Here is a 12,722-nt window from a genome sequence, read left to right as displayed (position 1 = left end):
TTATCATACAAATATTCTCAAAGTTTTTTTAACTGATGGATCAACATCTTGTGTTCTTAGATTCAACACCATTAATCCAACACCATCTATTTCCCTAAATTCTATGTTAAACTTATCATAATTCTTTTTTAACCTATTATCTGACAATAAACATACTTGTGCTCTAAATTGTTGTGTCTCATTTTTTTTCTTGATCATTGTCTCTTTCAAGTATCTTACAAAGTAGATTATTGGTAGAAGATATGAGTTAGGGGGTCTTTTTGTTCTTGATACAAAGGTGCCAAGATTGATTGCTTGTTCTAATGTGCTATCCCCTTTTGAGGTACATTGTCACTTGGGGCCATCCTTTCTTGATATCCTTTAATAAGTTATGATCGTAATTTAAGAATTTATTTGCACTAGATTGTGAGTCATATCAGTTTTCTAAGCATCATCATCTCCATTTAGTACCTAGAGTCAATAAACCCTGTAAATTCTCCCTTTGAGTTGATTCATTTTGATGTTTGGGGTCCATGTCCTATTATGTCTAAGTTTGGATTTAAATTTTTTGTTTTATTTATGGACGATTATTCACACATTACTTGGTTATATTTAATGAAAATCATTCTGAAATATACTGTATATTTTATGCATTTGTGCTAAAATAAAAGCATAGTTTAATGTTTACATTTGCGTGCTACAAAGGGATAATGCAAAAGAATATTTTTATGATTTTTTTAAATCTTAGATAAATCAAAATGGCATACTCCAATCTTCATATGTTCATACACCTTCTCAAAATGAAGTGGTTGAAAGAAAAATAGATACTTACTTGAGGTAATTAGAACTTTTCTTTTTCAAATGAATGTGACGAAATGTTTTTGGGATGATATTGCAACAAATTTTTTTAATCAACTGTATGCTATCTTATGTTTTAAATGGTGATATACCTTATAATATATTATTTCCTTAAAATTCTTTATTTCTTATTGAACTTAAGATATTAGGTAGCACTTGTTTTATTCGTGATTTTCGTCCATATGTGACAAATTGGATCCAAAGTCTCTTAAATGTGTGTTTCTTGGATATTATTGTCTTCAAAAGGGTTATAGATGTAACTCAACTAATCTTGAACAGTATATTGTTTCTACTAATGTTACCTTTATTGAGAACAATCCTTTCTTTCCTCTATCTTCTGTTTACAATACTTAACAGGAGGAAGATATTTGTTGGTTTATGCTATAACCCAACCCGTAAGTCCTTCAGATACTAGTGCACGAGATCAAGCAATGACTCGACCACCTATTATTTTGGTCTATTCGATAGGAAAAGTGCCTCACAATTCATGTCCTTTACCCATCACTTTATTAGAGGATATTGTTTCAAATGATTATGTTCCAACCCTTGATCTTTCAATCATACATCAATAAGGTAAATGTTAGTGCACTTATCCTATCTCATCTTTCATTTCTTATGCTTATTTATTTCATGCGTCCAGTTTCTTTATTACATCTTTAGATTCTGTTCTCATTCTTAAAACTGTCAGTGAAGCCTTGTCCCACCCTACCTAGCATGATGTAATGATAGAAGAAATGAAAACTTTAAATGATAATGGTACTTGAGGTTTGGTAATTCTGCTTGTGGGAAAACAGACGATTGGATGAATATGGGTATTTTCAGTCAAAGTCAATCTGGGTTGGTTGATAGCACGTCTTAGAGCTCGTCTTGTTGGTAAGGGCTATGTACAAACCTATGGCATCAATTATTTTGATACATTATTTCCAGTTACTAAGCTTGTAACGCCCCAAAATTTATAATTTCGTTATTGTGAAAATATGACACAAATATCTGTCAGCTTTAGTGGTTATGTGTTCTGAGGGTGTTTGGGAGGTCCCAAGTTTAAGCCTTCGCTTGGGCAAATTTTGGTATTTTGAATTAATTAGGCCTTACTCTTGTTCAGTAGGCTTTTACTTGATTGTTGGGTAAATTATATCAGAATGGGCTTGCTGGTCTAGTGGTTAAATGGTATGTTATTATGGTGGAGGTTTTGTGTTCGAATCCCTATGCAGGCAAGTGTATTATTTTTTTGCTCAGATTTCGAGATAGATTTGTGTAATAGGGGGTTCTGAGTAGTGGATGTGTAGTGAGAATTAGGGGAGAAGATTAAGAGATTTTGGGGGTTATCGGGATTTTTTTCCATAACCAAATTTTGACTCTCTTTTCGAAAAACATTTTTGTCGTCTATTCTTCTCCTTCTCCTCTTGCCGAAATTCTCTGACCTTTTCCATCTTTCTCTAATCCATTTATTTTCTTTCGTTTTCGCACGCGGTTAGTGCTCGCTTAGTTTCGGTAAGTGTTTTTCTTTGTTTCTATCATGAATCTCTTAGCGACTGAAGTGATAATGTTTTCTCTCTGCAATTTGGGCGTAGGGGGAGGCTCGGACTGGTGAATTCAGTGTTCTCGTTGGTGGTAAGTTGGGTTTTTGTATCTTAATTAAATTGATGTTCAGTATCTTAATTATATGCTTTGGAGTGCTCGGGGACTGTTTTAGCATCAAACAAAACCAAGTGTGTACCCGCAACACAAAAAAAAAGGGATTCGACGAAAAGTCAAAATTGGTTGTTGTTTGGACAACAGCAGTAGGCTAAATTTGAAAAATCGCCATAAATTGTGGAAATTGAATTAGAGGATAAAAAATATGGAATTAAAGCTTATTAAATCTAGTTTCTCATAAAAGAAACGATGTAAGTAATGGAATTTTAAATCATGAGGTATAATAAACTTTGTAAGACAAAGTTAGAATGAATTCGGGCTCCCCTATTCTGAATTTTGAAAATCATCAAAAATTGGAGAAAAATAATTAAGGGTTAAAATTTACATGTTTAAATTACTAATTAATCTGTTTTCAATAGAAACAAATGGAAACAACATCCAAATTTTGAACTAAGAGATAGTTCATTTTAAGCAAAGTAGGGTCGAAGATGTCAGACAGCAGAACAGGGGTAAGTTTGAAGATTTTAATGTACTTATTAGTTGAACCAAAAAATCAAAAAATTTTATGGTCGTAAAGTATTTGAGTCTAGTTTCAAAGACATCAAACGGATCTTAATTCGGAATTCTGTAGTTCAAGATATAAATAATTTAGTAACAGTGGCTCAAGTAGACAACTTTGGAGGAACATATAAGTAACATATATGAATAATTAACTAGCACGGGTTACATTAAAAATGGACCACGTGGCCAAGGCCAATTTGGGCTGAGTGGGCCACATGGACGTATGAGCCTATTTTTCTGAAAAGTTCTGTAAGGTTGCACGGGTCGCCCAAGTCGACTGTGGACCTACTATAGGGTCAGTAAGCTTTACTTAGACCCCTATATGTGTGATCTATCTGTCTGGCATGGCTTATGGTATCTGAATGTATTTACTATTAATTTCATAATGGCATGACATATTTTGTATGTTACATAGCATCGGGGTGGGTTGATGATATTTGGAGGAAGTGTCTGAGAGGCTATTAAGTCTGTTATCTGGCACCTCAACTCCAACCTTCTGATTATATGTCGTATTTCGGTACAGCATGGTGTGTAGGGATGGGTGGGTTGATTTAATCCCCACATGGTGTGTAGGGTTGGACGAAGATGGTATGTAGAGGCTGGTGGGTAGGATTCTGATTTAATGTATTTGCATTCTGTATCTGATATAGGCCAAGGCCCAAACTGATTCTGTGATGGGCACGGGCCCCAGACTATATCTAATTGAATTCTGTTGATTATTTGTATGCATGTTTTCTGTGGAGATTACATACTGATTTTGCGAAAACTCACCCTTTATTTGTTTAATTTGTACAGGTAATCCCCAGACTTGACGGGTCGGTGCAGCGGAGGACTAGACGGTGGCCACACGTAATTTTTTTTACTATTTTTCATTAATGCCTAGAATTTATTACTTATTTGGGTTTTTTTTATGTATCGTCTGGACTATGGACTTGTTGGTATTAAATTTGGGACTTTATACTGTTTTTTATGAATTTTTTTAAAAAACTGTAACTCCACAAAACATGTTTTTCTTTCTAAAAACTAACAGCGTGTTTGGTTCGCTGTTCCCCCCCCTTCTGCATGCGTATTCCCCCTATGCAGCAGGGCCACCAGGAAACGGTTGTTTGGTTCACTATTTTCCCATTCCCCGTCGAATCGGTTACTCCCCCATTACATTAATTGCGCGTAATAGGCATTACGGCCCCTCAGCGCCGATTACCCATTCCGCGTCTTTCCCTTTTTTCTCTTCCGTTTTCTGCCCTCGTCCTCAACACTGTCAAAAGCTTCCCCAAAGTAATCAACAGAGCCCTCAACGTTTTCAAAAGCTTCCCCAAAGTCGATCCTTCCAAGGTCACCCCTTTTTCTCACATACATTTCACGATTTACTGTTTGATTTTATATTTCGGTGCTTGGGTGCTTAGGAAGAAATGATTTTGAAGTTATTCTTTTCTGGAACTACTCTATATTTCACCCGATTTATAGTGTTTTATGTGCATTTTTGGGTTTCATCCCCAAAATTGAAAGCCAAATCTTTCACCGGTAATCAATCATTTTTATACAATTTCTTTTCATGCTCATGTTTCCTTGTTTGGGTTTCTTTCAAAATTTCTAAATCAAATTGCTGTAGTTATTGGTAGATATTAGAAGAAGATGGTGCTGGTTTTGGCTTTAGGGGATTTGCATATACCCCATCGGGCGGCTGATCTCCCTTCCAAATTCAAGTCCATGCTAGTTCCTGGAATGATCCAACACGTCTTTTGCACTGGTAATCTTTGCATCAAGGTATCCCATCTTTCTTTTCCTTTCTAGATTTTTTTTTGTAGCTGAAATCATAGTTGAATTTGGTTCCACTTCTTTAGCACTTTGGGTTTTATGTTTCTCAGCAAGCAATTGACTATATTAATTTTCTCTTCCTTTTTTGAAACTATGGATTGTTCATTCCTTCGTAGTAGTTATGCTAAATTTATGCCTAATTTAATCTGGATTTCATGTTTTTGCCCAATTATTTTCTCTTTGAGCTGTAATATGCGAAGAGATATTATTTGCTAGTTTGAATTTGGGAAAAGCAGCAGAAGCTACCATACCTGAATTATCAGTATTTTAAATGATCGCCAGCAATTGTTTTATTTGATAATTGTAATTTTAATCTGAATAGCCATTGCTGCTACCTTGCATTTATACATGCAAAGAACGATTCCTGTCATGTTTGATCTGAAATGCGTATAATCACGTGTCAGATACTAGTTTGTGCCCAACTTTGACATGAGTATGTTCAAAATTTTCGAAGCTTTTCCGTATATTTGAAGGATTTTATCTCAATCCTCTGAATATGTGTAGGGTATATGTGCCACTTTTGAGAAAACGAGAAGAGTCCGTGTAGCATAGCATTAAGTAGGATTGAAGTACATATTTGGTTGAACTTAGAAACATGTAGGAAGTTAGTCACTAAGGGCTAGTTTCTCATTGCTTTTGAAAAGTGCTGCAAAAAAATGCTTATGAAAAATACTTTTGAAAAGCTTGGTCTAAAATTTAAGAGTTTACTATCTGTTTAGTATTGCTTATGGCTCTAAAAGCACTTTTGAAAAGCTGTTTTTCTCTTATTTGCATAGCCAATAACAAATCAAATGAACCTGATTTGTTAGCTTTAGCTTTATGGAAATTATGCCATAGTATTTCTACCAATTGAACTTTTACGATTTTTGTTTATCTTATTAAAATTACCACTGGCCCAGCTAATTCGGACTAAAATTTCAGGAAGTTCAAGATTACTTGAAGACACTTTGTCCTGACTTGCATATTACCAGAGGTGAATATGATGAAGATACAAGATATCCCGAGACCAAAACATTAACCATCGGACAATTCAAGTTGGGATTGTGCCATGCCATGGCCATCAGGTATTATTTTCTTCTTTCCGCTGGTATATAGTATTGGACTCTACATTTTAAATCAGTAAGTAGCTTGCCATTGATGTGGATTATAAATTTATATTGAAGCATGCATCTCCTGCTGTGAAAAATATGTGATTTCATGCTAATGGTGTTAAATAAATATAAAAATAATCGTTCATGCCTTACATTTCAAGTTAAAATATGTTCTGTTTGGAAAACTTGTAGACAGAGATCTTGCTCTCTTTTTCTGAAGCTGCTAAAGGATGCACGAAGGATCTACAGTTTTATGCATTTGTAACTTGTGATTCTTGCGGTAAGTAGCGCCTAAAATTTGTTGGAATCATGTTGTGTTCAAGAACCATACAAGCACAAATGTAATCCACTAAATGCATAATCCCTGTAGTACTCAATTTACATTTGTTTAATATGTATTCTCATAATCTCGTTACTGCTAGAAATCAATTTTTGCTTAATTTGTTGCAAATATTTTCCAGCATCTTTAAATAAATGTGTTTGTCTTCTCTTTCCATTTGGATTTGGTGTTTCCTTCAACTCCGAACATCCACGTCAAATAAAATGGGGTCTGTGGGTTGTTCACAAGCTAGTGCTGACTGCTATTTATGGCTCCATACTGTTTATGTACCATTCCAAGTGGAGAGAAAGGTAACCTAGTATGTTCATCTAAGTTACTTACATTTTTTGCAAGTTGATTAATCATAGACTTACTGTTGCTTCTTTGTCCTTCTGCAGCAAGACCTACATTCTACAAATATGTTGCCTTCATGTTCATCTTGAATGCACTAGAACTGTTTGCTTTACCTAGAGCTTCTTCCTAAAGATCAATATATCGATATTGCTGTGGGAACATATCCAAAAATGTAGAATGTGCTTTACCTAGAGCTTCTTCCTAAAGATCAGTTAGTCCTTGATTTTTTTTTCAGTATGTACTATGTGTTATCAATTAGATTGGAGTTTGAATATCTACATCTAAATTATTTTCATTTCCAAGCAGAGATCTTTTCTGATCAATTTTCTTGTAACAAAATAAATAGTATCATTGTGTTTGTAATTGTAGAATTACAAGAGTCTTGTACTAATAGAATTTGATGGAGTTTGAATGGCTCACAGGTTTGATGGAGTTTATTTTTTATATCTTTTTTAATTTTTTAATTATGTTCAATTATAATTAACACTACAAAAATTATCTCAACAAACGAAACAAAAAAATAAGTAAAATGCTACAAACAAATCATGTTTTCTTTTTTTTTTAAAAAGGAAGATATTTAACACACTATATTATTCAAATGGGTTTTTTTTAATAATAATTATTAAGTCATCAATTAATCAAATCCACAAAATCAATTATTTTAGATTATATTTTATAGTATTATATATTATGATTTTAGTAAATTCATATAAGAATATTTAATATTAAGAATTTTATTAAATTATATATTTATATTTAATTATATTTAATAATAATTATTTTAGATTATATTTTATAGTATTATATATTATGATTTTAGTAAATTCATATAAGAATATTTTAATATTAAGAATTTTATTAAATTATATTTTTTATTAAATTATATTTAATAATTATTATTTTAAATTATATTTTATACTATTATATATTATAATTTTAGTAAATTCATATAAGAATATTTAATATTAAGAATTTTATTAAATCATATATTTTAATTAAAATATATTTAATAATAATTATTTCGAATTATATTTTATAGTATCATATATTATAATTTTAGTAAATTCATATAAGAATATTGATTATTAAGAATTTTATTAAATCATATATTTTAATTAAAATGTATTTAATTATAATTATGTTAAATTATATTTTATAGTATCATATATTATGATTTGAGTAAATTCATATAAGAATATTGATTATTAAGAATTTTATTAAATTATATATTTTAATTAAAATATATTTATTAATAATTATGTTAAAATATGATTAAATTATTTATTATTGATATTTATAATCTTATTAAAATTTAATAACAATAACAATAATCATTTACCTAAACAAATTTCTGTTAAGGGTATTTTAGTCATTTTAGTTTTTTCCCTTATGCTATTACACCTCCATTCCATTCAACCAAACACAAGAATACTATTACGCCTCTATTCCATTACATTGAACCAAACAATTGATTTGCTATTACGCCTCTATTCTATTACGCCTCTATTCCAATACAGCGAACCAAACGTGCTGTAAGGTTTTTCGTAAATAGAAATGATTTTCCCTAAATTAATTGGTTACAAAAGCTTCCGGTAAGAGACAAGTTTTAAAGAAAATCAACTAGTTTTTTTTTTAATTAAATAAAAGCTAACTTACTGTAACAGTTTTTAAACTCGACAATCTTGTCATCAAATCCCTTTCCATGTGACATCGCCAAATTCGATCATAACGTCTAGGCCGGGTTTGGGGTGTTACAAAGCTTGCTTCAGTTTCTTTGTTCAACGACTACATATGGGTGGCCATTGCATTAGTTGGATATAAAATGTGGTTTTTTTACATGGTGACATTCAAAACGATGTCTAAATAGAGAAACCATCAAGGTTCGTTGCTTAGGGGAGGATAAAAAGGTTAGTCAACTTCGTAAATCTTTGTATCGATTGAAATAAAGTCTTTATGCTTGGTTGAGGAAAAGTAATTGTGATCGCTTGATATTCTACACACTCAAAATAAGGTATAATCTTACTAGAGTGCATATTGATGATATTGTCATTACTAGAAGTGATGAGGCTAAAATTGAGGTCTTAAAATATTTTCTTGGCTACTATTTCATAGGTATTGTAGTCACCAAAACTAAGAAGGGTTTTTTCTATCTCAAAGGAAATATACTCTTGACTTATTAGCGAAGACTAGAAAATTGGGATGTAAGTCATATAGCACACATATGAAGCCTAATCTATAACTTATGAATGAATATGGTGATTTATTTGAAGATTCTAAGAGGTATAGAAGGTAAATTGGAAAGCTAAATTACCTTACAATGAGTCACCTTAATATTGTTTATTCTATTAGCATTGTAAGTCAATTCAACTCCTCACTAAATTGTGAAACATTGGGCAACATGGAAACACCTTGGTAGTTATCTAAAAGGGGCTCCTAGATGTGGAATTTTGTATAAGAATAATGGAAACCCAAATATTGAAAGTTTTCCAAATGAATATTTTATAGGATCTAAGATGGATAAGAGGTCTACTACCAAATATTGTGTTTTGGGGGAGGAAATCTAATTTTTTTGAAAAAACAAGAAAGGAAATGTAGTATCCTGATTGAGTATATAGTCAAAATAAAAAGCTATGACATAATATATGTGTGAAGTTGTATAAATGAATAAACTACTAAGTTAATTAGGCTTTAAGATATTGTTGCCAAGTTGCGCTTCACATAACTTCTAATCTTGTTTTTCATGCATAAACTGAGCACATCAAAATTGATTGTCATTTTGCTTGTGGGAAGATACAATAAAAGCTCATCTCTATAAGTTATGCTAAAATTGGAGAACAATTATAAGGTAACTTTACAAACCTTTAAATGAAGATTAAGTTGATTATATTTGTAACAACTAGGACATGATTGATATTTATGATCCAGCCTAAGAGGGAATGTTAGAAAATATATTGTGTAATTGTATATATATAGTTGATTCATATGGAGTTTATTTTCTTTCATTTTAGGTTAAGCTGTAGTTATAAAGATGTACTTTAAGCTTTGCTCGGTAAAGTATAAAAAAATTAGAAGGATGAAACAATAATGGGGTAGAAAACTAGAATGATGAACATAATTTTTTTTTATATGTGTGCTTGGTAGGAAAAATGGAAAATTAGAAAGAAAAGATGATTTTCTTTACACCCATTGCTTGGAAAAGTTGAAAAATGAAAGGAAAGAAAATAACATAAACCATTTGAAAAATGCATAATTTTGAACTAATATATACCTCACTTTAATTTTCTCTCATCTCATCATACCAATGTTGAAGGATTGATTTTTATGCATTAGGATGGAATATCATCTTTCTTTTTTTTTCTTTCCTCTCACTTTTCTACCCAACCAAGCACATTCTAAATTTATTTTCTTTCCACTTTTCCACACTCTCCTCTCACCCCTCCACTTTTTCTCCACTTTTCCACCTAACCAAGAACATCCTTAAAGTTGAATGGAATACACAACTTTTTTACCAAACAAATTCTTTTGATTATTATTATTCTATTTCTAAAATTCTTAAATTCTATTTACACATGGTATTTAGTCTATTTTATAAAGGTGATAGTAAAGCATTGTATCCTGGTAGACATTCGACCAACGTTTCTCGAAGAACCGTAGGAGCGGCCGAATCTATCTTTGTAAAGACCCTATAGTTAAGGGTGTCGAAAAGTGCATTCCCAGGACTCCATTCCCGTAAATCGAATTTGTAAATATTTTTAATAAATAATTATGAAACTAGTCGTGTAGTTAATTAGGTTCCAGTTAACCGAATTTGCTTGAATTAATAGCTATTAGAGTATAAGGACTAACTCACGTATAGGATAAAAGTTGAACTATAGATTAAAAATTAATTAAAGGGACTAAAGAAGAAATTATGCCTTGTTCCATTAAGTGGACGGCATTAATGATGATAATATATATGTTAAATAATCATATATTATACGTTATATTATATAATAAGACATATATATGTATATATGTTATAATTATAATAAAATAAAGTATATTAAAACAAAATGGGAAATAAAAGAAAGAGAACATGCAAATTAAAAAGAATAGAAAGAAAGAAGAAAGGAGAATGACGTACGGCCTAAGGGCTTTTAAGTTTCAAACTTCAACTGGTTAGTCAATTTAGTCCATTTTCTTGTAATTTTTATATTTTTGGAATCCCGATGTTTAGTATTACTTGACCCATGTTGTAATTTTTACCATTGATTAAGATTTTAATGTTGTTATTATGGAATAATTTTAGTACTAGGGATTAATTTGATAGATTTTTAAGCTAGAAATGAAAAGGGATGAAATTGTAGAACAAATTGTAAATTTTGAGTAATAGGGACTAAATTGTAAAAATTTCAAAATTTAGGGGCTTAGGGTTTAAGGTTTAGCGAGTTAAATTTGTCTTAGAGTGAAATTAATATAAAATATAGGATTAAATGTGAAGAATAAAAATTAGTATCGGTTTAAGGACTAAATTGGAATTTAAGCAAATGTTGAGTAAAAATTTAAGTATTCAATGTGAAATTAAATTGTGTTGTATTGATGTATTTTAATTGTTTTAATTCCGTAGCTAACGTTGTACCAGAATCCTCGACTAAAAAGAGGAAGGATAAAATCGACGTCGAATAACTTAGAATCCAGGGTTTGTATTTCTATAATCCGAACCTAGATACTAATTGTTATATTTTGATTTAATGCATATGGTAAGTGGTTGAGGTGAGTATTTTCGCACTTTGATATTGAATTGAAATTATAGTTGATTGAAATGGATTGAATTGGTATATATATTATAAATGTATTAATTATTTGAATTAAAATAAATATATGTGCAAATTGATAATGTGCAATTATGATAAATGGATATTGGTTGTATTTGGAAAGTGAATATAGATGGCATGGCATAGGATAGGAAGAGTTCAGGGATTTCTTTGACTTGGCCGTATGACCCCTGCAATTAAAATTTTTCTAAATTTTTCCTAAATTTTTCAAGTGTTTTCAATATAGTCCCAAATCGTTTCGAAAGTGATTTTAGGCCTCGAAGACTTGAAATAAGGGACGTTATGCATGTTTATGATTAATTATATTATGATTTTTGAAATGTTTTGAAATGTTTTGAAATGAATTATTTTAATTATGGTTACTTAGTAATGCTTCGAAACCCTATTTCGACGACGAATATGGGTTAAGAATACTACATTTAGTGGTATCAGAGCTTGCAGGTTTAGCCAACTCTCAGATTAAATCGATCTCGGAATTGAGCCTAGAGGTACATGTCATAGTTGATGCGAATTGAGTCGGGAAATGGTTGCTGATACATTTATTTTTATTTTATAGTTGAAAATGTTGGATGATTAAAATAACAATGTTGATCAAGAGATGTATACTGGAGATGATGTCTCCAATTTGTTAGATGGAACTGAATCGATAACAACGAGTGTTAATCCAGTTAGTACTCAATAACCTAATGTTGAGCGAGGTAATACTGAGGGAGGAGGTGACTCACAGTTACTTCGAGCTATCGTTAATGCTCTTCAGTGTGTTGTGGAAACGACATCCGCTACGGCATCTACACCTCCTATTCGTCGAGCTTCGATTAAAGAGTTGCGTAGATACGATGCGACTGAATTCTTAGGATTGAAAGAAGTTGATCTTTGTGTAGTTGACATTTGGATTGAATCCACCAAGCACATCTTGCAACAACTTGAATGCAACCCACGTGAAAGTGTAATATGTGATGTTTCTCTATTGCAAGGAGAAGCATATACTTGGTGGCAGTCAGTGACATGGCACGTATCTGCAGATCAAGCTAATTGGGAATTCTTCGAAAAGGAATTCCAAAATAAATATGTGGGTGAACTGTATATCGAAGATAGAATACAAGAGTTTTTGATGTAGAAGCAAGGTGGAATGTCTGTGGTTGATTATGAACGAGAGTTTTCACGACTTAGTAGGTGTACTATTGAGTTTGAGCCGACTAAAATTGATAGTTGCAAGCAATTTTTGCGTGGTTTACACGATGAGTTATAGGTATAGTACGCGATGAGTTATAGGTACAGTTAGTATCGCACAAAATT

At 31.6% G+C, this 12,722-nt stretch overlaps 1 protein-coding gene across 1 annotated transcript; it reads left to right on the top strand.

Annotated features, from left to right (window-relative positions):
• The first annotated feature begins 4,650 nt into the window (after nt 1-4,650).
• LOC107901715 (vacuolar protein sorting-associated protein 29) lies at nt 4,651-6,390 on the top strand. Its single transcript, XM_016827815.2, has 3 exons — nt 4,651-4,797; nt 5,770-5,912; nt 6,132-6,390. The coding sequence occupies exons 1-3, from the start codon at nt 4,666-4,668 to the stop codon at nt 6,202-6,204; spliced, it is 348 nt and encodes a 115-aa protein (XP_016683304.2). The 5' UTR covers nt 4,651-4,665; the 3' UTR covers nt 6,205-6,390.
• Nucleotides 6,391-12,722: the final 6,332 nt, after the last annotated feature.

The sequence above is a fragment of the Gossypium hirsutum genome, chromosome D06 (genome assembly GCF_007990345.1).
Source record: "Gossypium hirsutum isolate 1008001.06 chromosome D06, Gossypium_hirsutum_v2.1, whole genome shotgun sequence".
In the NCBI taxonomy this organism is placed as follows: domain Eukaryota; kingdom Viridiplantae; phylum Streptophyta; class Magnoliopsida; order Malvales; family Malvaceae; genus Gossypium; species Gossypium hirsutum.
The sequence above is the reverse complement of the archived record's forward strand: the minus strand, read 5'-3'. Positions and strand labels throughout refer to the sequence as shown.